Here is a 27,140-nt window from a genome sequence, read left to right on the forward strand (position 1 = left end):
TGAGATGGAATCTCAGGGTTATTTTGATTTGCATTTCCCTGATGACTAAGGATGCTGAACATTTTTTCAGGTGCTTCTCAGCCATTCGGTATTCCTCAGTTGAGAATTCTTTGTTTAGCTCTGTACCCCATTTTTAATAGGGTTATTTGATTTTCTGGCGTCCAATCCTATTCTTTTTTTTATCCAGTTTATTAGCAGATCTAGTCAACCTGATTTCTAAAATATATTATAAAATTCATTGACTTTATATTACCACTATGCACAGACCGTTATTGTTTCTTTCATAGTGTTTAGCTAGGCCTTCCTAATGGACTCCTTATATGTTCTTATTTTATTACTAATCCATTTTCCATAGAATTTATGTTTCTGATTATAAATGTAGATCATGTTGATTTTTAATGGCTTCCTAAAGCATCCCCAGTAAAATCTTAATTCCTTTGGACATGAAACATGAAGATACAACTTCATTACTAAATAGATTTGTTCTTACCAAACAAACAAAACAAAACAAAAAAAACCCCAAAAACAAAAACCAGAAAATACCAAGTATTAGGAAGTATGTAGAGAAATAAAATTCCCATTTATTGCTGTTAGAAAAACAAAGTAATGATAGCCACTGTGGGAAATAATTGTAATTTCTTGATAACTTAGCAAGAAATTAATAATTTTCCTGGTCATATATCTAAAAGCATTGAGAATGGTCCTTTGAACAAGAATTATACACCAGTGTTTATAGCACCTCTCTACAATAGCCAAAAATGTGGTAATATGTCACCATTGACGAATGGGTAAAGAAAATATGGTGTATCCATGCAAGGGGTATTGTTTAGCCAGAAAAGCAATAAAATAGTGATAACCCAGGCTACAAAGTAGATGAACCGTAAAAACATCATGCTAAGTCAGAGAAGCCAAGCACTTGGGGCATAATTTTGTTTATATGAACAGTTTCTGGAACTGATAAGTCTAATAGCAAAGGTTGGTACTTGCCAGGAACTAAGGGAAGGGATAACAGAAAAATAATCCCTGAAGGATATGGGATTTACCTGTGTAAAACAGTATTGGAAACAGATAATGGTGATGCTACATAACACGGTAAATGTAATTAATTCAGTTGAATTATGCACCTTAAATTGTCCAAAAGGATAATATTTTATGTGTTTAACCACAGACTGCAGTTTTTTAAAACTCCAGGCCTCTAGAATACCAACCCTGTATGATCAGGTTTCTGTTTTCCTGGCCTCATTTCATACTGTTCTTGCTCTGTTTTGTTTTGAGGGGTGTGTGTGTGTGTGTGTGTGTGTGTGTGTGTGTGTGTGTGTGTGTGAGATGTGTATGTATGTATTATCCTATATAGTGAGAGCACATGGTCTGTGTGGTCAGAGAGTGATGTTGCTGTCTTCCTCAGTTTCTCTGTACTTTATATGTTAAGATAAAACCTCCATAGCCCTAACCCTTAGTAAACCAGCCAAATTGTTCCAGGGAACCCATCTCTGTGTGAGTTAACTTTCGTTGTCAGGCATTTTCTTTATACATCATTCCTTTGGTTTAAATACTTTCAATCGGAATTAACTACACGCGTTCTTTTGCTTTTAATTATGGGAAACAATAACAATAAAGAAGTTATAGTTTCATATTATCTACTTTGACCTTTTTCTTTTGACAAACTTTAGAGAATGTAAGATGGAGATTGAAGACAAAAAACAAGAACTTATTGAAATGGATCAGGCACTTAAGGAGAGAAATTGGGAGCTAAAGCAAAGAGCAGCTCAGGTTGTTTTTCCCTAATTATATTTGTACAAATTTTCTACTATGGGATAATCATGAAGGGTTTTAAAAATTGCCATTTTTTTCTGGATATAAATATGTAAGATTAGAAATACAACTTTTTTTTATTTTTAGACAAATTGCTGTTTGACCTGTTTGGCCATGAGTTTATACTCTTGCCTCAGATTCCAAATGATGGGACTATAGATGCTTGGCTGAAAGACTTTTTTGTCTTTCTGGAAATTACATAGGGAGGTAAATTCTTTATGATTAAACTACAACTCAGCTCAGCCAGTACCTTTTGAGAGTAAGGGTTCACCTGCAGCCCTTTATATTATTTATTGTATATCAAAAGAACATGGGATGGAACACATTATTGTGAGCTAAATGTTGGAGGAATGAGGCATTATTTAGCAGTTTTTATTCTAATATAAATTGACACCTGAATCCTTTTATTTTACTTTACATCTTAAGTTTCTATAGCATATATGTAACATATGGAAATTCAAGTCCCTACTTGAAAAATACTTCATTTGGAATAAACTTATCACTTATTGATTTCTGTAGTGAATGTATATTCTAACCACACAAGTGTTTGTATTACAATAAAATTGAGCAACCAGCTTGATACTACTTTTGTACTTAGGTTACACATTTGGATATGACTATTCGTGAACACAGAGGAGAAATGGAGCAAAAAATAATCAAATTAGAGGGTACCTTGGAAAAATCAGAACTAGAACTTAAAGAATGCAACAAACAGGTAATTATTTTAAAATTTTGTATTTTATATTGTTTAAAAACTAATACTATGTCCACATACACCACATGCAGTGTTTTTGTTGTTTATGGTGATGCATGTTGCTGTGCTACCCACGTTGGCCCTGAATTCCTGTGTGAGGGATCCTCCCGTCTCTCCTCACGAGTTTCTAGCTGTGCGTGGCTAGTATGCATGGCTGTGGTGTGTTTATAGAATGCACGTGATGGAAACATTACATACTTTTATTCATCTTATACATTCTACTTAATACTTGCTTTCTCCTCAATGTTATTTTGATTGTAATTTCTTATATCAATGTATCTAATAGACTTATCACACTATGTGTATGTTTGAATAGTTATAAAATATTTCTGGGAGGATTTAAAAATATTTATAGAACCTAGTTGTCTAAAAAAATCATGTGGGAAAGAAACTTTGTGTTCTCTATATTTTTTTATCTTATATATATTTTACCTTTAAAATTATAAGTTGTGTTTTACATTTGTTTACTGTACTTGATGTATAAATAGTAATTGAAACAGTTACAGATGGGAAGAACTATCAGAGGCTTGTTCACAAAATAAGCCAAGAGATGCCAATAAAAAAGAGAATGGTGGTTGTAGCCCACTATTCTTATAATCTTTAAATGCAGTTGGAGTATTTGATTCCTGACTGTGACAAGTCGGCCCTGGAAAGAAACAGCTATGGCTAGATGCCATCTGTAGAGGAGGGCTATCATTTGAACTGAGGTACTCTGGGCCTGAAAACAAGGAACAAGCTAGCCTCTAGGTGGAAACAGCTGCCTTAGGTAACATGAACGGGAAGAGGCTAAGACATGGGGATGCTGAGAAGCTTAGGTGGCTCGAGGCTTGGACTCTGAGTACTTTTTTTCCTGCTTTCTGTAGTGAGGTGCAGACTTCAACACTTAGGGTAACTGAAGAGAGTGATAGCTCCATGCCTGCAGTTAGCAGTTGGCTCTAAGTCTAGGGACTGCATTTTTGCCATGTTTTTCTACTAGTAGGACCTGAAGTTCAGGTCCCATGGGTGCACTCACAATTTCCAGAGAATCCTTCCTCCTGGGGGTATTTAGTGTTGAGCAGGGTTTGAAACTTGGATTAGTCAAACGCTTTCAGAAAAAGTAGTAGCCATTCCACTACAAAGAGGGAAGTCTTTGGAGTCTGTGAACCTGCCTGGTCTACAAGCTGTGAAACTAAATGGAGCCAGAAGTGATTTTTGGTATATAAAAAGAGGAAATCCATAGAATAAATGAAGCCTTATTGTATAACTGACCCCTGGTCCCAAGAATCAGCTTCAATAGTACAAAAATAAGAGATTGAAACTTGAACTGACTAACTTCCCACCTGGTAGACTTCAATACCAAAGGACCAAAAGGAAACTATTCCAATACTTGTATTTTATTTAACTAAAAATGCTTTTCTGGCCTGGGTGTGGTGGTGCACGCCTTTGATCACAGCACTTGGGAGGCAAGGGGCAGGTGGATCTCTGTAAATTCAAGATTAGCCAGGTCTACAGAGTGAGTCCAAGACAGGCCGAGGCTCTAAAAGCATAAAACAGCTTTTCTACACCTCCCTTTTCTGTGCCTGTGTTCCCTCCCCTTTCTTTCTTTTTTTCGTTTTTTTGTTTTTCGAGACAGGGTTTCTCTGTATAGCCCTGGCTATTCTGGAACTCACTCTGTAGACCAGGCTGGCCTTGAACTCAGAAATCCGCCTGCCTCTGCCTCCGGAGTGCTGGGACTAAAGGCGTGCGCCACCACGCCCGCACCCCCCCCTTCTTAAATTATACTTTTAACATTATGTTTATCTTATTGTAAAAAAAAAAAAAACAGCTCATGCAGTTTTGATTTTCACATTAGAGTATCCTCTAATCTAATTTTGTTTACATTTTTGCTATATGATTAGAATTTTTATCTCTTGCTCTTCTCATTCGGTTTCTACTATTTTTTCCTTTTAAGATAGCTTTTTTTCAGCTGGGCGGTGGTGGCTCACGCCTTTAATCCCAGCACTTGGGAGGCAGAAGCAGGCAGATTTCTGAGTTCAAGGCCAGCCTGGTCTACAAAGTGAGTTCCAGGACAGCCAGGGCTACACAGAGAAACCCTGTCTTGAGAAGATCAAAAAAAAAAAAAAAAAAAAGCTTTTTTCTTTTCTCCCTGTTCCTCTTCCTTTCCTTCATTTAGCTTAGTTTTATTTCTATCTTTGCTCACTTTTTAACTTCAGAGCTTACTCTACATGATTTTTGCCCTTTTTAAAAATTATTATTCCATGGTCATCAGTAGGAAAATGGATGGAAATTGTTAGGTAAAGGGAAATAAGCTACAGACAGAAAAGCAAGTATTGCTTGTTTACTCTATGGAAGGAATCGTTTCAAACAGGAATTATGACACTAGAGAAATGGCTCAGTGGATAAGTACTGGCTGTTCTTGTAGAGGACCCAGATTTGGTTCTCAGCACCCACATGGTGACTTACAACCATTCTTAATACCAGTTTCAGAAGATCTGAGCTTTGTGGGCAGTCAAATACTCATACATATAAAGTAAATCTAAAGACAAGGTTTAGACTAGAAAATAGCCAAACTAGAGTGACAAGGATATTGAGAGAAGGTAATTCAGAGTGGATATGAATTAGCAAAGTACAAGACTGATTCTATTAAAATGACACATGGACCTGTTACTTACTATGCTAACTAAAGGAAGAATTGTGATTTAGATTTTCATCTTTCAGTGGATTTTAAGTGTGCATAAAATATATAATCATCTTAAGTATAATTTGTATACTTATAAATTATGCTTGCCTTAAAAAATACCTCTTTTTGTTTTTTTGAGACAGTATTTCTCTGTGTCCTTGGCTGTTGTGGAATTTACTTGGCAAACCACATACATCTATTTTACTCTGCTTCCCAGGTGCTGGGATTAAAGGTGTGCACCGTCACACCCAGCAAAAAAGTACAGTTTAAACTAGACATTTAGTTTTATTTTATGTGAGTGGGTGTTTTGCTTGCATATATGTTTGTGCATCATGCATCCTCGAGAGGCCAGAAGAGGGCACCAAATCCCCTGCATCTGGAGTTACATACATTTGTGAGATGCCACACAGGTGCTGGGAACTGAACCCAAGTCCCTGGCAAAAGCTATAAGTACTTTAACCACTAAGCCCTCTCTTTAGCCCCATAAAAATACATATTTTTCTATTTTAATTTTAGCTTTTTGTTGTTGTTGTTATTTTTGTGACAAGGTCTTACTGTATAGTTTAATCTGGCTTTGAGCTTCTTACCCCTCTGCCTCAACCTCTAAAATGCTGGGATTATAGCTATGCTCTGCCTACTTTTATATATTTTAGACGTAAGTGTTTAAAATTTAATTTAGAACACAACTATGAGTAAATTATATTTTCTTAGTTGTGTTAATAATGGTCATCTGTTTGAAATTCAGGTAGAAAGTTTAAATGAAAAGTTGCAAAATGCCAAAGAACAGCTTCGAGAAAAGGAGTTTATAATGCTCCAAAATGAACAGGAGATATCACAACTGAAAAAGGAAATCGAAAGAACACAACAAAGGATGAAAGAAATGGAAAGTGTAAGTAAAGTATTTTCCCCATAAGGGAAAAGTAATGCCATGAATATGCTGTAAACACCTTGGTTTTAAAATTCAGAAACTGTGCTCTAAGTTTTTAAAAACTAATTATTTGTGTCAGATGCTATTAATTCTTTTGACATTTAAAAATTTTTGATTATTCTGGTTTTGATATGGGCAAGGACATAATAAATCCACAGTATATGCTTTTGTATCAGTTAAATACTAATTCATCATAAATATGCTCTGCAGTAGAATTGAGATACAGAACTAACAAGTTAAAGGAACTTGAGGAACTTCACCCAGAAGATGAAAAAGGATAACAGTATTATTTCAACTAAGTGCATTGTGTTGCCAGAGGAACATAGTGCTTTGATGACTTTATATTAATTTCATGTATATTGATTGTTGAATCTATTCAATACCCTGGTCTTTTTAAAATGTGAACTTGTTTCTGTGAGCTTGAAAGACCTCCGAAGGGAGACCCTCACTCAAGTCTCAGGATAATAGCAGACCCCCAAGAACTCACGAGAAACCAAACTTGATGCAAACCACATGAGGCTTTATCCGGGGAAAGCCAGAGCTCTGGGGACGACTCGTATCCCACACAGGGGTAGAGGAGTCGATCTAGAGGGGAAAGGGGTCCCAGTTTTTATAGGCCCTCAGGGGGGAAAGGAGAAGGGGGGAAGTAGGGGATTTCCTGATCTAAACAATATCTATTCTCAAGAAATGGGTATGGGAGGGGTACAAGGAAAGAGTCTGGTGCAGGTGCAGCAACTCCGGATTGGCCCCGGCTGTGGTTGCTGGGGAGATTTTCCGACTCTATCCCAGCAACCAATATCACAAACACCTGGCAATGGGCTCATCAGTGGGCACACACATGGGTTCAAGGAACCATCAGTACATTGACAGACACACGGGTTCAAGGAGTGGCCAGAGCATTGTGCACCTCTATTTTTCTAAANCAGNGAAGCTAGTTCTGCTAACAATGAAATCTATTTTGCCAATTTCAGGGCTTCTGTGACCTTTTACATTCTGTCAGGATCTTTCAAGCTCTAATAGACATAACTTTTTCATTGGCAAAAACTCAATTGTTGTAATTCCACAGTAATTATTGGATTTGATTGATTATGTCTCTCCCTATAGAATTTAGTGTGGACACTTTGTCTCCTTTTTCATTTACGTTTTCTGCACACTCAGAGCTGTCTATTATCATATAGTAAGCATAAATTAGCTTTTATTGATTGAGTTAATTATAAACATAACTCAAGCAGAGTCTATAAGAGCAAGTTTGGAAAATAGTGATGTGGAAATGATTAATGCCCCTATCATGTGGGTTCCCTAACAGTGAATGCCTAAAAGTGTTTGCAAAGGTAATTATATTCATTTATATCCTGGGCCTCCATGACCTGCCTTTTTTACCTTTTGTCCTTGAAGTCAAATGCTATTCCTCTACCCTGCCTTTTTGTACTGAATTAGAACTGACCTTGTGCCAGGCAGTGGTGGCCCACACCTTTAATCCCAGCACTTGGGAGGCAGAGGCAGGTGGATTTCTGAGTTTGAGGCCAGCCTGGTCTACAGAGTGAGTTCCAGGACAGCCAGGGCTATACAGAGAAACCCTGTCTTGAAAAAACCACCACCACCACCAACAACCCCCCCCCCAAAAAAAAAAACCAAAATGGACCTTGTATTTTTTTCTTCTTAGAAGCATTACAAGTTTATTATCCAAAAGGTTTTTAGCTAGTATTTTGAGTTTCTTAATGAATTCCTGTTTCATATTTATCATATGTATCTCATCTGAAGATAATTTATAGACTATTTTTAAATAAGTTTTACAGTGTAGAATTTTCTACCTCTGTCAAATTAAAACTCACAAAATTGCTTCTGCTTTTTTTTTAATATTCCAGATTTTAGATTTCCAGATAAGAAATTCTTAACCTGTCCTTTACTAGGAATTTAAATCGCTAATTTAATAATAATAATTCAGAGGGAATAATAGCGGAGTGACAAGTTTCACCTTCATAGAGAATTCACAACCCAGCTGTGTAGATTAATAGTGAATTTTAATGCCAATATTTATCTGCCCACCTGCCTGTCTGCCTGTCTATCTACCAACCATCTGTCTGTCTGTCTTTCTATCATCTATCTATCTATCATTTGTCTGTCTATCTATCAATCATCTGTCTATTCATCTATCATCTGTCTATCTATATCATCTATTATTTGTCTGTCTATCTACATCTGTCTGTCTATCATCTATCTATTATCTGTCTATCTTAGGACTATGTATGCATGTATGTAAAGCCTGAAAACAAGCTTGGTTGTTATTTCTCAAGAGGTCATTTCTCAGGATTCTCAAGAATCCACCTATTGGGTTTTGTTGTTGTTTTGCTTTGTTTCTTGACAATTTCTTACATAGACCAGACTAGTTTTGAACTACCTTTGTAGTAAAAGATGACCTTAAAACTCTCTTCCTGACTCTTCCTTCCCCCAAATCCTGGGATTGTGTTGTGTACATGCTTGTTTTAATGTGGTACTGAGGAGAGAACCCAGATTTGTGGGAATGCTAAGTCATGCAGAATATTTCAGTAAGAGTTTCTAAGCTGGGAGTTGTAACATCTCCCCCTCCCCCTCCCCCTCCCTCTGTATTGGGGTATTCTTTGTATTTTTTTTAATGTCTTTAATTTAAAATCTCATATTTTGTACTGACAGACAACACATGTCAATTTGGAATAGTCACAGTTTAAGAAGAGACCTGAAAGCCACCTAAAAATTTCAAGTATCCTGAGTGAAAGATGTTGGTTATTTATCTACCCATACATATTAAATTGCTGTTGTTCCTTATGCTCAATATACCATAGATTAAAGAAACATGGTTGCCAAAATTTACTCCTTATGAAACATTAAACTGATGATCACACTACGTCTGCCAGTCAGTGACAACAGCAATGTCTGACCCTACCCCTGTACATTTCCAGATACTAACTAAAAAGTGGTCAGTGTTTTCTTCACAGTATTTACTACAAATACTGTTTTATTTCCTCACTTAAGCTGTGTGCACACAAGTGTTCCTTCCATGTTGCTTCATCAAAGAAGAAACTACACTATCTTGATTGACTTTATTTCCTTTGGCCTCAATAAAATATATTACAGATATTAAGTGCCTGTAAATGCCTGGCTATGGACTGATTATGAGTCTCAAACAGCTTATCCTCATTATCACCTTCTGGTTAGGCATAACACATTCCACATTTTTATCAATAAAAGGTACCTCCGTGAACTTCTCTCTTTCTCTGCCCACTTTTGTTCCTCAGATGAAAAACACTCAGACAGCTTTATTATTTTAGAACTTGCCAGATAGCACAATTGCTGGGCACGGAATCTCCTGCCCTAACCTTATCAGCTAACCTATAGCAGCCATCAGCAGAGGCCGCTGGTTCTAGCTCCCCTAAGATCTTACATGGTTGTTTTGTGCTTCTCCTTCCAAAGCCTGGCTGAAATGACCTGTTCTTTCCCTGGGTCTCTTTTTTCCTTCTCCTGGGACCCAGAAGTCCCACCTGTTTCTTCTGTCCAGCAGTTGGCTATAGGCCTTCTTTATCGATACAAGCAAGAACCAAGTAGGGAGTCAGCACCTTTCCCTACATTAACTTATAGTGGTACATGCTTATTTTATTGTAGATTTTATAAAGGTGTTTTTAGGGGAGTTCTCTTATGAAAACAAAGAAGTAAATCATAAGTATATATTTTATAACTATAAATTTCATTTTGAAACCCACAAATGTCTTGTGCTTTTCAGGTTATAAAAGAACAGGAAGACTACATTGCTACCCAGTACAAGGAGGTCATTGATTTGGGGCAAGAATTGACGCTAACCCAGGAGCAAATGCAGAACACTCATTCAGAACTGGTGGAGGCTCGTCGCCAAGAAGTGCAAGCACAGAGGGAAATAGAAAGGCTTGCTGGTGAACTGGAGGATATAAAACAACTCAATAAAGAGAAGGTAAACCTATCCTATATTACTGAAGAATTTAAAAAAATTTAATTCCTTTTTATTTTATTTTTTTTTTAAAGATTTATTTATTTATTGTATGTAAGTACACTGTAGCTGTCTTCAGACACTCCAGAAGAGGGCGCCAGATCTTGTTACGGATGGTTGTGAGCCACCATGTGGTTGCTGGGATCCGAACTCTGGACCTTCGGAAGAGCAGTCGGGTGCTCTTACCCACTGAGCCATCTCACCAGCCCTAATTCCTTTTTAAAAGAAGGCAGATAATAAAGCTCGTCACCAAACCACCAGTACTTAACCTTTTTATTTTGTACTGTGTTGTACTATAGTGTGAATGTATTTTTTTTAAGTTATCACATGTTTATTCTAATATGTGGAATCTTGGTGCAAAAAGAGATGAGTAGGGAAGAAGGGGGCGCCTGAGGAAGGGAAAGTAGAAGTAAGAGAATGTAGTTGGTGTTGGGTGGGTTTGACACAATTAATACATAATAGAAATGATTTATATATAAATTATTTTGACATTTTAATAATTCAAAGACTTTCATAACTTTGTACTTTAACATTACTGTGGTGGTTCACATATGCTAGGCCCAGCTACTGGCACTAATAGGAAGGGTAGCCTTGGAGTGAGTGTGGTGTCATTGGAGGAAGTGTGTCACTGTGGTCAAGGGCTTTGAGACTCTCCTCCTTGCTGCCTGAGGTCAGTCTTCTCCTGCCTTTGAACAAGATGTAGATCTAACTCTCAGGTCCTTTTCTACCATCATACCTACCCTCTGTCATGCCTCCTGCTATGATGACAGTGGACTAAATCTCTGAACCTGTAAGCCAGTCCCAATTAAATGTTGTCCTTTATAACAGCTGCCTTGTCATGGTATTTCTTCACAGCAGTAAAACCCAAACTAAGACAAATACCACAATGGCAATAAAATAGAAGTATATATTTCCTCTAATTAATTACTCTGTAGTAAACCATCATGTTTAACTTTTTCATGAACAATGTTTTCTAGTTCCCACTACAGTTGTCTCAAATACTCTTCAGTCGCTGTGAAGATACATGTATTTCATGTCACCAGACTGTTCACTTAAAAATGGTTAAAATAGTAGAACCAGGTGTGGGAGTCTACATTTGTAATCCCAGCACATAGTCAACCTAAGAAGGGGAAGCTCTAGCTTGAGGCTAACCAGGGCTACAAATTATTTTAAAAATAGTACATATTACTATGATTTTTAAAATAAGCTACTAATATTGTTCTTAGCTTTTAAATTCTTTATAATATAACATTTTATAATAAAAACCCTTCAAAAATGAACTCTGGCCACACTAGTTCTCAATAAATTGAGTTATGTAGCACTTTAGATGTTCAAGTGTTTGAGCTATCTTCTAAATTAAAAACTGTCAAAATTTCTTTATTGTTCATCTTTGTATGTATTTATTTATTTTTATTTTTTTAAAAACCTTATTTCAGAAGCTTTGTGATGGTAAAGTACTATTAAAAATCAAGAGTACTAATAAAAATTTATTTTCTCAGAAATACATTTAGCAACTTGTTTAAAGAGAATTTAGATTGATTTATTTTTAATTACTTAGACCTTGAGAAAAATTTTATTTTATTCTGGAAGTTCTTACTCTTTTTCTACTTTCCTGTACACTTAATAATCCATCACATAGTAAAAACAGTTCTCCTTTAGCTTGGTTAGGTTAGCTGTGTTTTTATTCAGATTTCTGGATTATTAGAGCAGTTAAGAATATGTAGGAAAATTTATTAGCAATGTAACAGACATTAGGCTGTTTACCTAAAAAGGGAAGTTGTCTACTGTTATCTCATTGTGTTCTTCTTTGATAATGTCTGAGGTTAGTATAATTGCTTTTATTTGATAAACTAAGATCACTTAATTTCAAAGTGAGTTTAAATGGGAGATTACTTAAAATGCAAGTTTTACATTTTAATCCCAAACTAATTATAGATTCATGTTTATCTTTTGGTTTGGGTCAAACCTGGATACTTTTTATGAATAATCTAATTAGAATTGTATTTAGTCTTTTAACATAAGTCATTTATTAGCTCTTCAACTCTTCAACTCACATAAATGGCCAGGCCCCTCCCCTGGGGACCTCCACCACCAGATTTAACCTATAGAATACTCTCATTGCCCTAATGGCTGACCCAGCCCCTGCCACACAGAGTACAAAGCTCAAATTCTGGTCTTGAAGTCCTAGCAATCCCCACCTTGGAAGTCTTTACCCTGGAAAGCTTCTCCCACCCCCACGCCCATCATTAAGGTCATCATTTAAGGACTCAGTCCTTTGCTGCTTATCACCCAAGCAGAAGCAACCACCCTCCTGGGCATTCTCCTCCCAATAAATCTGTTGCATGAGGTTTGTTGTGTGTTGTGACTACCAGGATTCCTTTCTCCTCAGAGCTGTAGCACAATACTTATAGTCCATCCTCTAGTTTTTTTTTTTTTTTTCAATTAGAGGGAGAATTAAAATAATAGAATACATGGTTTTATTGTTATTGTTGGGGCAATGTATGTGTCACTTCCCACGTAGTTTTTATTAGTTTTGACTGGTTATGATTGGGTAGCAGATGTTTATGACTCTTGTTGAGTTATTTCAAAACTTTTAACTTAGTTCTTACTTTAAAATATTTCCATCCATATTTCACTAGTGTTTCCTCTTATCCATGAGAAATGCACATTTTAAAGACCTTTAGTAGATGTATGCTGAGCTCTACACACATACACTGTACTCTTTGAGATGGGCACTTTCAGGCCATTATTAAGTCAAAAGAGGGTTCCTGGAACACAGTTAATTTGATAGTAGTTATACTGGACAAACAGACGATTCATGCCATGGTAGACTGAGCAAGAGATACAAGCTTTCTTCAAGCTGCTCATAATAGCCCACAATTTGAAAACTATAAGTTGTTTATTTCTGTAATTTCACATTTATTATCTTTGGACTGTGGATGACTGCAGGTTGCTGAAACTGTAGAAGGTAAAACAACAGAGAACAAACCCTTTTATTCAAGGGGAGACTACTGCATGTGGTAAAGTCTTATAATTAAAATCATAACCACAACTTGCATTGACCAACATAAATAGGTTTGAATAAAAATACAAATCAGGCTGGAGATATGGCTCAGCAGTTAAGAGCAGCCTTTCCCAGCATCTACATGGTGGCTAATGACTGTCTGTCTAACAACTATCTGTAGCTTTGGTTTCAGGGGATCCAACACTCTGTGTTGGCGTATGTAAGTACCAGGCACACAAATTTTGTGGTGTGTGTGTGTGTGTGTGTGTGTGTTCGTTCGGAACAAAACACTCCTACAGATTTTTTAAAAATACAAATCATTCCTATAAAAGCAGATAATTTATATGGTAAGAAAAAACTGCACAGACACACCTGAGAGCAGGTTGTTATCTGCCAAAGTGGAAATCATTATTTGCCAAAGTTCGGCATTTTATGGTTTTTTGTTTCAAGAAAGGATTGGCTCATTAACTTATGTAGAATATAATGTACTTCTTTTGGTCATCTCTGAAACATCTATATTCAAAAGTGTACTGTATAATAAGCTAGTGTTTTACATGAAAACTAGCTTGCTTCCATTAAGGCACTGAATTGTTTTAACTATGCTAAACCAAATAAGCTCCCTACATTCCATTTATTTAATGTGTCGTTTTTAAGGAAGCGCATGGAAATCGTTTGGCTGAAGAACTGGGGGCTTCTCAAGTACGTGAAGCTCATTTAGAAGCAAGAATGCAAGCAGAAATAAAGAAATTATCCTCAGAAGTAGACTCTCTGAAAGAAGCTTATCAGATGGAGGTAAAGAAAAATTAAATTTGTGTCAGTAGCCCCCACTAGCATGAATTGACTTACTAGGATGAAAACATGAGTCTAGTTTTTGAAGTGTTCATTGTAATCTTTAATGCAATTAAAAGGCTGTTATGCTCTGGAGTTAAGAGGCCTAGCTCCTAGCCGGGTGTGGTGGCACAGGCCTTTAATCCCAGCACTCGGGAGGCAGAGGCAGGTGTATTTCTGAGTTCGAGGCCAGCCTGGTCTACAAAGTGAGTTCTAGGACAGCCAGGGCTAAACAGAGAAACCCTGTCTCGAAAAAACAAAACAAAACAAAACAAAAGAACAGTACTACTAATTAGAATATTTTTCTTTCTTTTTTAAAGATTTATTTATTTATTTTATGCATATAAGTACACTACCATTGCTCTTTTCAGACACACCAGAAGAGGGCATCAGACCCAATTACAGATGGTTGTGAGCCACCATATGCTTGCTGGGAATTGAACTCAGGACCTCTGGAAGAGCAGTTAGTGCTCTTAACCACTGAGCCATCTCTCCAGGCCTTGTCTAATATATTTTTAAAAGCCTTTCTAAAAACAGCCAATTTTTTTTTCCAAAAGTTTACTTAACTTAATCTGGAATGGATTAACAACATTAAAGCTTTTTTTTTTAATTAGATAATTTCTTTATTTACATTTCAAATGTTATCCCCTTTCCTATTTTCCCTTCTGAAAACCCCCTATCCCCCCCACCCCACCCCCGCTTACCAACCTGCCCACTCCTGCTTCCTGGCATTTCCCTACACTGGGGCATAGAACCTTCACAGGACCAAGGACCTCTCCTGCCATTGATGACCGACTAGACCATCCTCTGCTACATATGCAGCTAGAGTCCTACCATGTGTTTTCTTTGATTGGTGGTTTAATCCCAGGGAGCTCTGGGGGTATTGGTTGGTTCATTTTGTTGTTCCACCTATGGGGCTGCAGACTCCTTCAGCTCCTTGGGTACTTTCACTGGGGACCCCTGCTCCGTTCATTTCTTTTAAAATGTTTGAAAATATTACTGAAACTCATTGTTCTAAATAATCTTGAGTTTGGTGCTAAGAAAACATTTTTTTTTTTCCTGTAAAACAAAGGCTAAAAAGGCATTTGTATTATACCTTTTTCCCCTTGGAACATTGTCTCAGGATGTAGCTCTTACTTTTGTGGAACTCTATGTAAACCAAATAGGCCTCAAACTCACAGAGATCCATCCACCTGCCTGTGTCTCCTAAGTGCTGGGATTAAATATATGTGCTTTTTTTTTTTTTTTCCTACTTTTGTATTAAACTCTTACTGAGAGTTTAGTAACAATTTATGAGGCACTGGGGATGGGGAGAGGGGACTTGTAACTATGTCTTATTTAAATGCATTTAGATTCAGATCTCTTTAAAAACATTGTATCTGCAAATGAAACACATTTTCAAGCTGAATCCACATCTTGTAAGTTTTGTAATCTTTAAGGGTAACTATTAGTCCATCTCAAGTATTTGCCATTAACTGTTCATATTTTCTAATCTCTTGTCTATAGTTACCCATTTGAAGCTATTAATTTATAAATTACCTAAAATTAGTTAGTCAGATAGTTCATAACTTTTTAAAATGGTTCTAGGAGCTGGAGCTCAGTTAGAAGGATGCTCTTATAGAGGATTCAGGTTGATTCCCCAGCTCCCATATATAGCAGCTCACCACTGACTATAACATCAGTTCTCAGGGGATATGATATCCTCTTCTGACCTCCATGGGTACCAGGCATACATGCAGCAAAATACTCATACACATAAACTTAAAAAATAAAATAACCTTTAAGGTTAGAGAGATGACTCAGCAATTAAGAAAATAATTGATCTTCCAAAGGACCCAGGTTTGATTCCCAGAACCTATATCAGTGATTGACAACTACCTATAACTCTAGCTCTAGTATTTCTATGCCTCTGGCTTATATAGACATTACTTACTTAATTACACACACGCACATGCATACAGTTAAAAATAAAATAAATATTTTAAAAAGTCTTAATGTTTTTAGTAAATGGGAATATTTTTAAGTATGACAAAAATATATAATTTATATAAAACATTTTTCCTTTTGATTGCTAGCAAAGATTTATTTTTAAAGTGTGTGTGGGCTGCGTCTAGCTCCCTCTCTCACAGCCATTGCAGTACATTGAGCTCCATAGAGACAGCGCCAGGGCAAGCGCGAGCCGGATGGGCACTGGGCGACTCTCTGCCTCGCGAAGGAAAATCAACTAAACATGGGCAAAGGAGATCCTAAGAAGCCGAGAGGCAAAATGTCCTCATATGCATTCTTTGTGCAAACTTGCCGGGAGGAGCACAAGAAGAAGCACCCGGATGCTTCTGTCAACTTCTCAGAGTTCTCCAAGAAGTGCTCAGAGAGGTGGGAGACCATGTCTACTAAAGAAAAGGGAAATTTGAAGATATGGCAAAGGCTGACAAGGCTCGTTATGAAAGAGAAATGAAAACCTACTTCCCCTCCAAAGGGGAGACCAAAAAGAAGTTCAAGGACCCCAATGCACCCAAGAGGCCTCCTTCGGCTTTCTTGTTCTGTTCTGAGTACCGCCCCAAAATCAAAGGCGAGCATCCTGGCTTGTCCATTCGGTGATGTTGCAAAGAAACTAGGAGAGATGTGGAACAACACTGCAGCAGATGACAAGCAGCCCTATGAGAAGAAGGCTGCCAAGCTGAAGGAGAAGTACGAGAAGGGTATTGCTGCCTACATAGCTAAAGGAAAACCTGATGCAGCGAAAAAGGGGGTGGTCAAGGCTGAAAAGAGCAAGAAAAAGAAGGAAGAGGAAGGTGATGAGGATGATGAAGAGGAAGAGGAAGACAAAGATGAAGAAGAAGATGATGATGATGAATAAGTTGGTTCTAGTGCAGTTTTTTTTTCTTGTCTATAAAACATTTGACCCCCCACCCCCCCCCGTACACAACTCACTCCTTTTAAAGAAAAAAATTGAAATGTAAGGCTGTGTAAGATTTGTTTTTAAACTGTACAGTGACTTTTTTTGTATAGTTAACACACTACCGAATGTGTCTTTAGATAGCCCTGTCCTGGTGTTATTTTCAATAGCCACTAACCTTGCTTGGTACAGTCTGGGGGTTGTAAATTGGCATGGAAATTTAAAGTAGGTTCTTGTTGGTGCAAGCACAAATTAGTTATATATGGGGACAGTAGTTTGTTTTTTTTTTTTTTTTTCTTTTGGTTTTATTTTTGGGTTTTATTTTTTTCATCTTCAGCTGTCTCTGATGCAGCTTATACGAAGAAAATTGTTGTTTTGGTAACTGAATACCACTCTGTAATTGCAAAAAAAAAATTGTGGCTGTTTTGTTGACATTCTGAATGCTTCTAAGTAAATACAATTTTTTTTTATTAAAAAAATATAAAGTGTGTGTGTTGTTTCTATATACAATGAGGGGACTGAGCCAGGTATACTTGTACATGCCTGTAATCTCAACATTTGAGAAAAACATAGGTTCGAAGTCAACTTTGGCTACATAGCAAGGTCTTGAGACCATGTCTTTAAAAACCCTAAAAATTCGAAAACAACAACAACAACAAAACCCCCCCAAAAAAAACCCTAAAAATAAGTAAATGTGTAAATTAAACAAGAAGATATAGCATTATAGGTACAGTTTAAAAAGGAATTTCCAGTTTTCATTTTAATTTTATGTATATGTGTGTTTTGCCTGAAAGTCTGTGTCCCACATGTGTGCAGTGCCTGAGTATGCCAGAAGAGGGTGTTGGATGCCCTGTGTGGTGGTTTGAATAAAAATGGCTTCTCTACAGCCTAGTCTACAAAGTGAGTTAGGTCAGCCAAAGCTACACAGAGAATCCGTGTCACAAGAATCAATCAATCAATCAAACAAACAAACCCAAACCAAACAAAAGGCCCCATTGCCCAATAGGGAGCGGCACTATTAGGAGGTATAGCCTTGTTAGATTTGGAGGTCTCAAATGTTCAAGCCTGGTCAGTGTATCATAGTCGCTTCCTGCTCCTTGCAAATTAGAATACAGAGCAAGGGGACCACTCCTCCTTTACTGTTGGGAGTGCATACTTGTATAGTCACTTTGGAAATCAATGTGGCCAGTTTCTCAGAAAACTGGTAATCTACCTCAAGACCCAGCTATACCACTCCTAGACATAGACCCAAAGGACCCTTGTCTTAGTCAGGGTTTCTATTCCTGCACAAACATCATGACCAAGAAGCAAGTTGGGGAGGAAAGGGTTTATTCGGCTTACACTTCCATGCTGCTGTTCATCACCAAAGGAAGTCAGGACTGGAACTCAAACAGGTCATAAAGCAGGAGCTGATGCAGAGGCCATGGAGGGATGTTCTTTATTGGCTTGCCTCCCCTGGCTTGCTCAGCCTACTCTCTTATAGAACCCAAGACTACCAGCCCAGGGATGGCACCACCCACAAGGGGCCTTTCCCCCTTGATCACTAATTGAGAAAATGCCTTACAGTTGGATCTCATGGAGGCATTTCCTCAACTGAAGCTCCTTTCTCTGTGATAACTCCAGCTGTGTCAAGTTGACACAAAAATAGCCAGTACAACACTCCATCTTACCCAAGGACACTCGTTCTTCTGTGTTCATAGCAACTTTATCCATAATAGCAGAAACTGGAAACCACCTAGATATCAGTCAACCAAATAATGGATAAAGAAAATGTGATATATTTAAACAATAAAGTATTACTCAGCTGTTATTTGCGGGCATGGTGGAATTCCTAGTGACCCATCCCTAAAGGGATGATGAGTCTTTCTCTGACTGTGTCTGTGCCAGAAGCCATCAACCAATTCCTGTGTCCACACTATAGCCTGCACCATGGAGTAGGGCCAGCTTTCCTGTGCTCACTCCACTGCCTACCTAAATGTGCTATGAATTGGAAAGGGCCAGCACCAGCTCTCCTGTATCTACAAACATCAACATGGCTTTAGTGGCAGCCCACATCATGGACATCCACGTGAATTGTGGTGCTAACATAGACTGCAGACATCAGCATGTCCCCTGGCTGTATCAGGACCACTGACCCAGTCATGGCCTCAGCAGCTTCACAGACCATGGACCTTAATACAGTCTTAAGAGGTGACACATACCATTCACTTTAGGATGGACACCCACCCACACCACCCAGACTCCCACCGAAGCAGCAAAGCCAAAGGCATCAGTCAGTGGCACAGACTACATGTGTCCATGTGAATCTCGGTTTCATTGTAGACAGCATCATGGCCCACAGATACCAACATGACCTCCAGTGGCATCACAGACCATGATGGTAGTTCAAAGAGGTCCAGTCCAGAAAGTGAATCTTTCCTCATCTCATTGCCCAGAGTCAGGGGGATTCCCCGACTGGGAGGCAGGTTTGAGGACTGTGTCTGCATCTGCATGAGCTCAAGACTGTTGTATGCAATTCCGTGGGCCTTACTGAGCAATGACAGTATATCGGCCTCAGCCTCTCATCTTGTTACTGCCATCACTGTCTCCAGTCCCCTAGCTCTGCCTCTCTCCACAGCACACACTGCTCAGTTTTTCTATCTTTCCTACCTCTCTATCACTATTCATTGTAGTGGTGTTTCCAACCCACAACACAAGACCTGGGTGGCACTCTCAACATTACACATTTTTAATTTTTTCCCGGCTGCTCAATACCACCAACATTGTGACCCAATGCCCCTATCTCTTATTTTCTTTCTTTTCTTTTTCTTTCTTCTTTTTTATGCTTTTGGTTTTTGTTCTTTATTCTTTGGGGTTTTGTTGTTGTTGTTGTTGCTGTTGTTTGTTTGGGTTTTTATTTTTTGAGACAGAGCCTCTCTATATAAGTCCCGACTGTCCTGGAACTCACTATGTAGACTAGGCTGTTCTTGAATTTGAAGAAATCCACCAGCCTCTGCCCCTGGAGTACTGGGATTAAAGACATGTACTACCACACCCAACTATGAGAATATTTTCTTTATATTGCATGTACAGTCATTTCTCATATTTCTCCAATTGTCTCTAAAATTTCTTTTAAATTTATATGTCTGAATCCAAGTATGATGTATAGCTAACTATTAAGTGAATGTAAGCTTGTGTTCTTTTCTTCCTTGAGTATTGCATTTAGTGTGAAATCAGATGTTTATAGTTATACGTTTAAGGAAAAATAATAGTAGCAGGTATTAGAATAACTCTATCCTGTTTTCTTTTTATAATTTTGGGATTATAAAGATGATTTCACATCAAGAGAACCATACAAAGTGGAAGATTGCTGCTGAATCTCAAAAGACGTCTGTTCAACAACTAAATGAACAACTAGAGAAAGCAAAACAAGAATTGGAAGAAGCTCAGGATACTGTGAGCAGTTTGCATCAACAAGTTCAAGACAGGAATGAAGTCATTGAAGCTGCAAACGAAGCATTACTTATTAAAGTAAGTAAACAGATAAAAGCAATGAAATACGTTTGTGAAAAATATATTTTCCTTTTCTCATTTATAGAGGTCTTCATGACAGATTATTGACTTGAAATAAAATACATCTTTTTTAGAAAAAATATGAGACATAATTAATATATCATTATTATAAAATAATTTATATGTTTAAATATAAATTCTTGTATTTATAATATTTACTCTTGGGTTTTATACCTGATGTGCCTTAAAAAGTATTGAAGCTTTTTCAAAATTAGTAAAGCTACTTTGGAAATTATGAGATAAAAATAATAAGATTACATTCAGAACTTTTTTTAAACTGGATTTAAATGTATATGGTTTTTAAATGGCCTAGGCTGTGTGTTCATCTGTTTTGATTATAGCAGTTTGTGTGGAGTTTGAAATTAACAGTATGGACGCATAAATCCTCATTTACAACTGCTAATGTATAAGGTAAAGTTATCAGTGAAGACCTTTAAAAAGAACAGAGTGGTAGCAAGATAAAAGTCATTGAAAAAGAAATAAAATCAACTAATACCTTCTCCATATTTGCATTTTGTGCTTAACTCAGTAGTAACTCATTCTTTTTCAGCAATACAGTTTACTGTTATATACATGTGAATAGATATAATCTAAAATTATATTTAGGTGCTGGTAATATAGGTTAGTGACTGAGTTTGTGTTTAACATACAGGATGCTCTGGATTCAGTCTTTTGCATTAATAGAATATTTAGGCTAACTAACCACTGTGTTTGTGCATGTATGCTAGGAATGAACATACTAGTGTTTGGCTGAGGGTCTCTGCATCTGTTTTCATCAGATGCTGGAGGAAGCCTCTCTGATGACCATCAGGCTAGGCACCTATCTATGAGTATAGCAGAATATCACTAGGAATCATTTCATTGATTTTTTTTTTTTTTTGCCAGTCATTATTGGTTCTATCCCAGGTCTCTGGGCTATCCAGCCTCTAGGTCCTGGCTTCCAAGTAATGTCAGGGTTGATTGCCCTCTCATGGCATGGGACTCAAGTTGGACCAGTTGGCCACTTCCACATATCCTTGCCACATTTAGCCCAGCACATCTTGTAGGCAGGACAAATTGTAGATCAAAGGTTTTATGGCTGCATTGGTATCCTAATCCTTCCATTGGAAGTCTTGCCTAGTTATAGGATCTGGCCAGTTCAGGCTCCATATCCCCCCATTGCTAGAAGTCTAAGCTAGGGTGACCCGTATAGATTTCTGGGAGTTTCCATTGCCCTAGGTTTTGAGCTTGTCCCAGAAATGCTCCCTCTCCTGATTCCAGTTGTCTCTCCCAATACTCTCTCCCTCCTTCCTTTCCCTACCTGACCCCTCCTGTTCCTATTCCCATCCTCCAATCCAGACCCATCCAACCCCCAGCCACCTGAAATGTCTAATCTGTTTCCCCTTTACAGTGACATCCATGCATTCTCCCCTCCCCACCTCCCACCCCTTGAACCCCCCTTGTTACTTAGCCTCTCTGCCTCTGTGGATTGTAGCATGATTATCCTTTATTTTAAGGTTAATAATCCATTTATGAGTGAGTTCATACTATGTTTCTCCTGGTTTTGGTTACCTCATTCAGGATGAACTTTTCTACTTCCATCCACTTGCCTGCAAATTTCATGATGTCATTGTTTTTTGCGCTGAGTAATTGTCCATTGTGTAAATTAACCACTTTACATTTCTTTTGGTTTTCTTTATCCACTCTTCAGGGGAAGGACATCTAAATGTTTCCAATTTCTGGCTATTACAAGTAAAGCTGCTATGAACATAGTTGAGGAAGTGTCCTTGTGGTAGCATGGAGTGTGCTTTGGGTATATGCCGAAGAGTAGTATAGCTGGGTCTTGAGGTTGGTCGATTCCCAGTTTTTGAGGGAACTGCCATATTGATTTTCAAAGAGGCTATACAAGTTTACATTACTACCAGCAAACACGGAGTGGAGTGTTCCTCTTGTTCCACATTCTCGCCAGCATGAGCTGCCACTTGTGTTTTTATCTTTGCTATTCTGACAGGTGTAAGATGGAATCTTAGAGTTGTTTTGATTTGTATTTCTCTGATAGCTGATGATGTTGAATATTTCTTTAAGTATTTTTCAACCATTTGAGATTCTTCTATTGATAATTCTCTGTTTAGATCTGTACTCCATTTTTAGTTAGATTATTTGTTTTATTTTGGCTATCTAATTTCTTGAGTTCCTTATATATTTTGGATATTAGTCCTCAATCAGTTGTGGAGTTGGTAAAAATACTTTCCCATTCCAAAGAGTGCACTTTGTCCAGTTAACAGTATCCTTTGCCTTACAGAAGCTTTTTGGTTTCACAAGTCCCATTTATTAGTTGTTGATCTTAGTGCCTGGGCTATTGGTGTTCTATTCAGGAAGTTGTCTCCTGTATCTATGAGTTCAAGACTATTCTCCACTTTCTCTTCTATGAGGTTCAGTGTATCCAGCCTTATGTTGAGATCTTTGATCCACTTATCCAGGGTGGTAAGTGTGTATTTATTTGCATTCTTCTACGTGCCTATATCCAGTTAGACCAGCATCATTTGTTAAAGATGCTTTCTTTTTCCATTGTATAATTTTGGCTTCTTTGTAAAAAATCTAGTGTCCAAGGTGTGTGGACATACTTCAGGGGCTTTGTTCAATTCCACTGACCAAGCTGTTTGTTCCTATATGAATAGCATGCAGTTTTTATTACTGTTAATCTATAGTACACCTTGAAATCATCCAAACACTAGGAGGAGCTTGAAGAATCCTGTGGAAGAGGGGGAAGAATGATTGTAGGATCTAGAGGAGTCAAGGACACTACAAGAAAACCCACAGAATCAACTAAGCTGGGCTCACAGGAGCTCACAGAGGCTCACAGAGACTGAACCACCAACCAGGGAGCCTATATGAGACTCACTTAGGCCCTCTACACATATCTAATAGTTGTGTAGCTTGGTCTTCTTGTGAGACTCCCAACAGTGGGAGTTTCAGGGGTTGTTTCTGACTCTCTTGCCTACCTTTGGGACCCTTTCCTCCTACTGGGTTGCCTTGTCCAATCTGAATAAAAGAGGAAGTACTGGGGCTGGAGAGATGGCTCAGCAGTTAAGAGCACTGACTGCTCTACTGAGTTCAAATCTCAGCAACCACATGGTGGCTCATGACCATCTGTAATGAGATTTGATACCCTTTTCTGGGGTGGCTGAAGACACCTGCAATGTACTAACATATAATGAATAAATAAATCTTAAAAAAAAAAAGAAGTGCCTAAACTTATGCAAAAAAAAAAAAAAAAGGAACGGACTTACTATTAGTGCTTTTATTAAGATAATATTCCAACTGCTTGGAGTCAGTGATGACCAGTACGTATGAGATCCTAGGTTGAACCCCTGGTCAAGGTAAACCAATATATATGTTTGTATCTATGTATGCACACACACACATCACATACACACACACACACACACACACACACACACACACACACTGATTTTTTTCTGGAGTTCTGAAAGCTTATAAACTTCACATAAAATTACAGATCTTCATTGTAAAAGTGAATAACCTTCAAAATTAAAATATTCCCCATTGTATCCCTAGTTATAGTTACTATTTTGCCTACTTGCTAAGTGATGTCCATGAGAACAGTGAATGGGTTTGTTTTTATATATTGTGTATGAGTGTTTTGCTGGCAATCTGTATGTGCACTGTGTTCATGCAGTACTCACAGAGGCCACAAGACGGCACCAGATTCCCTAGAACTTCAGTTATGGATGGTTGGTTATAAGCCTTCGTGTTGGTACTAAACCAATCCCAGGTTCTCGTCAAGAGAAGCAAGTGTTCTTATCTACTGAACCATTCCTCCAACCTTCTAAATAGAAGTTCTTAAGTAAACCATAGATAGAGAAATCTTACAAGAGAAGTATTGGGATTACTTATTGTAGCTAATATATAGTGGTACTGGTTTTAACACTGTGGTTGACACAGCTCTTAAAGTCAACCTCAGCATTTCTGTTGTCAAAATTAAAGAGGACAAAGAGAAAGAATAAAGGCATTTAATCTAAGAGATTAGCAGATGTAACCATAAGTAATTAGGCATGGGGTACATAGTTCTGGAATGTAGCTAAGTTGGAGGAGTGCTTGTCTAACATGCACAAAGCCCTCATATTGACCCCTGGCCCTGCATAAACCAGATGAATGGGTGTCTGCTGTAACCTCAGTACTTGGGAGGTGGAGACACGAGATTCAGGAATTCAACGTCATGATTGGTGGCTCTATAGTATTTATATCGTACTTACGTTATTTTGCTTATGAAATTGAAATTACAACCAGGTATAATGATGCATTTTTATAATCCCATCATACTAAGAACTGAGGAGAGTCAAACCCAAGTTTGAGGCCAGGTTAGGTTAGATTACAAAATATGTTGCTCTGGCTCTCTCTACAAAAAAAAATATTTTTAGGTCTTGTGGTTTTTCAGTATATATCTTAAAGTTTCTTTTCCAAAATAATTCTTGTTTAGGAAAGCTTTCTTATAATAAGGACATAAGCACAGATTAACTGATGGTTTGAATGAGAATAGCCCACTTTGGTTCATATTTGAATACTTGGTCCCTAGTTTATGGACCTGTTTGGGAAGGATTAGGAGGTATGGCCTTGTTAGAGGAGTTGTATCACTGGTGGTGGGCTTAAAGGTTGTAAAATCTCAGGCCATTTTCAGTTAAATTTTACTTTGTGCCTCCTACGTGTGAATCAGGATGTAAACTGCTGCTCTGACAGCCTGCCTATACTGCTGGGCTCTACACCATGATTGTCCTAGGCTTACCCTTTGGAACTGTAAGCTCCCATTAAATCCCTCCTGCTATAAAATGTCCTGGTCATGGTATTGCGTCACAGCAGTGGAAAAGTAGCTAAAGCAGAAGTTTGTGCCAAGTGAGTGCTATTGCTATAACAGGCCTGAAAATGCTGGTGGTTGGTTTGTTTGTTTGTTTGTTTGTTTGTTTGTTTTGAGAAATGTTGAAGAACTTGAGACCTTGGACTGGAGGGTTTAATATATCACCCTAGTGTGAGCATAGTACTGATAGCTTTGTGGACTGTGGAGGCCCAGTTCAGGATGTTTGAAAGAGAAATAAAATTAGCAACTGGGCCAGAGATCATTTTTGTGATAATGTGGCTCCTTTTTGCTCTTGTCCTAAAAATCTACCTGAAGCTAAATTGAAGAGTTTGGAACTCATTTTGTTGGCAGAGATTTCAAGACAACCAGGTATTGACTTTGTCATGTCATTTGTTAGTGACCGCTCTTAATGCTGATCTACAAGAACAAGAATAATGTAGTCTGAGGGGAAAATGAACACCAGGATATTTAATGTTGGAGCCAAATTTATGCTGAAAGACATAAGAAGAAATGAAATAAAGGGATTGTTGCCTTGAGTGAAACCCCACCCAGGTAACCCTGCAACTTGTGAAAAGAAAAGGGCCCAGGAATTACCTGTTTCTAGTGAGCAATAACAAATCAAAGCTTATGCAAATAGAATTCAAGGAGGGAGCCAGCTTCAGCCATATGTTTCTGGCTGTAGAGTCATGAGGAATACAGGAATAAAGGGGTTATAGAATCTCCCTCCATGTTAAGGAAACCCCGGAGGTTAGGTATGTGGCATGGGAGTCTGTGCTTGGAGCTTGGGACGGGCAATTCATTGACTGAAGCTGTGGAAGTGAAGCCAGGATTGTGTTGGAGACACGAAGATGATGGAGGTACTAGAGCAGAGGGATGACTGTCAGGAAGAGCTGTTGGGAGGGACTGAAACCAGTCCAAGACAGGGAACTGTGTTGCAGTCACCAAAGTTGTTAAGAATGAAGCCATCTAAGCCTTTTGACAGGATTTAGCGCTTGCCCTGTTGGATTTTGGCCTGCCTGTGGTCCAGTATTCCCTCACTATGGCCTCATTCATCCCTTTTAGAATGGTAATATATTTTCTGTGCCATTGTATATTAGAAGTATAATTTGCTTTTTGATTTTCTAGGGAGTGAAGTTAAGAGGTTGCCTTTAGTTTCAGAAGAGACTTTCAACTTTAAAACTGTTGAGACTGAGTTCTTTTGAAGTTGGACTTTTGCACTGTGATATGGCCATAAGCCTTTGGGGGCCAGGAAGTGGAATGCAGTGGTTTGAATGAGAATGGTCCCTATTGGCTCATATGTTTGAGTATTTGGTTCCAGGTTAGTGGAACTGTTGGAAAGGATTAAGAGATGTGGCCAACTTGGAGGAAATATGTCAATGGAATTGGGCTCTGAGATTTCAAAAGTCCATACCATTTCCAATTAGAGCTCTTTCTTTGCCTCATGCTTGTAGTTCAGATGTAAGCTCTTAGCTACTTTTTCAGTGCCATGCCTCCCTGCCTGCTGTTACACTTTCCCACTGTGGTGATGATGGACTTACCCTCTGAAATGCAAGCCCCACTGAATGCTTTATTCTATAAACTGCCTTGGTCATGGTGCTTTGTCACAGCAATAGAACAATAACTAAGGATAAAAGAACCTCTGGTGGAATCACCATGCCTGACCTAAAGCTCTACTACAGAGCAATTGTGATAAAAACTGCATGGTACTGGTACAGCGACGGACAAGTAGACCAATGGAACAGAATTGAAGACCCTGAGATCAACCCACATACCTATGGTCACTTGATCTTTGACAAGGGAGCAAAAAACATCCAGTGGAAAAAAGACAGCATTTTCAACAAATGGTGCTGGCACAACTGGC

The 27,140-nt window shown here is 38.1% G+C and overlaps 1 protein-coding gene and 1 pseudogene across 2 annotated transcripts in view; both read left to right on the forward strand.

Moving 5' to 3' along the window:
- The window catches only part of Ccdc18 (coiled-coil domain containing 18), a 98,265-nt gene that overhangs the window by 63,854 nt on the left and 7,271 nt on the right, over nucleotides 1–27,140 (forward strand). For both annotated transcript variants that reach the window (XM_029478044.1, XM_029478045.1), the window contains 6 exons: nucleotides 1,671–1,770; nucleotides 2,411–2,527; nucleotides 5,971–6,114; nucleotides 9,908–10,111; nucleotides 13,806–13,943; nucleotides 20,185–20,385. In XM_029478044.1, coding sequence (XP_029333904.1) covers nucleotides 1,671–1,770; nucleotides 2,411–2,527; nucleotides 5,971–6,114; nucleotides 9,908–10,111; nucleotides 13,806–13,943; nucleotides 20,185–20,385 — 904 coding nt within the window. The remainder of the gene's footprint in view (nucleotides 1–1,670; nucleotides 1,771–2,410; nucleotides 2,528–5,970; nucleotides 6,115–9,907; nucleotides 10,112–13,805; nucleotides 13,944–20,184; nucleotides 20,386–27,140) is intronic.
- On the forward strand, nucleotides 16,210–16,836 carry LOC110294214 (annotated as a pseudogene).

Source organism: Mus caroli, chromosome 5 (assembly GCF_900094665.2).
Source record: "Mus caroli chromosome 5, CAROLI_EIJ_v1.1, whole genome shotgun sequence".
Lineage (NCBI taxonomy): Eukaryota > Metazoa > Chordata > Mammalia > Rodentia > Muridae > Mus > Mus caroli.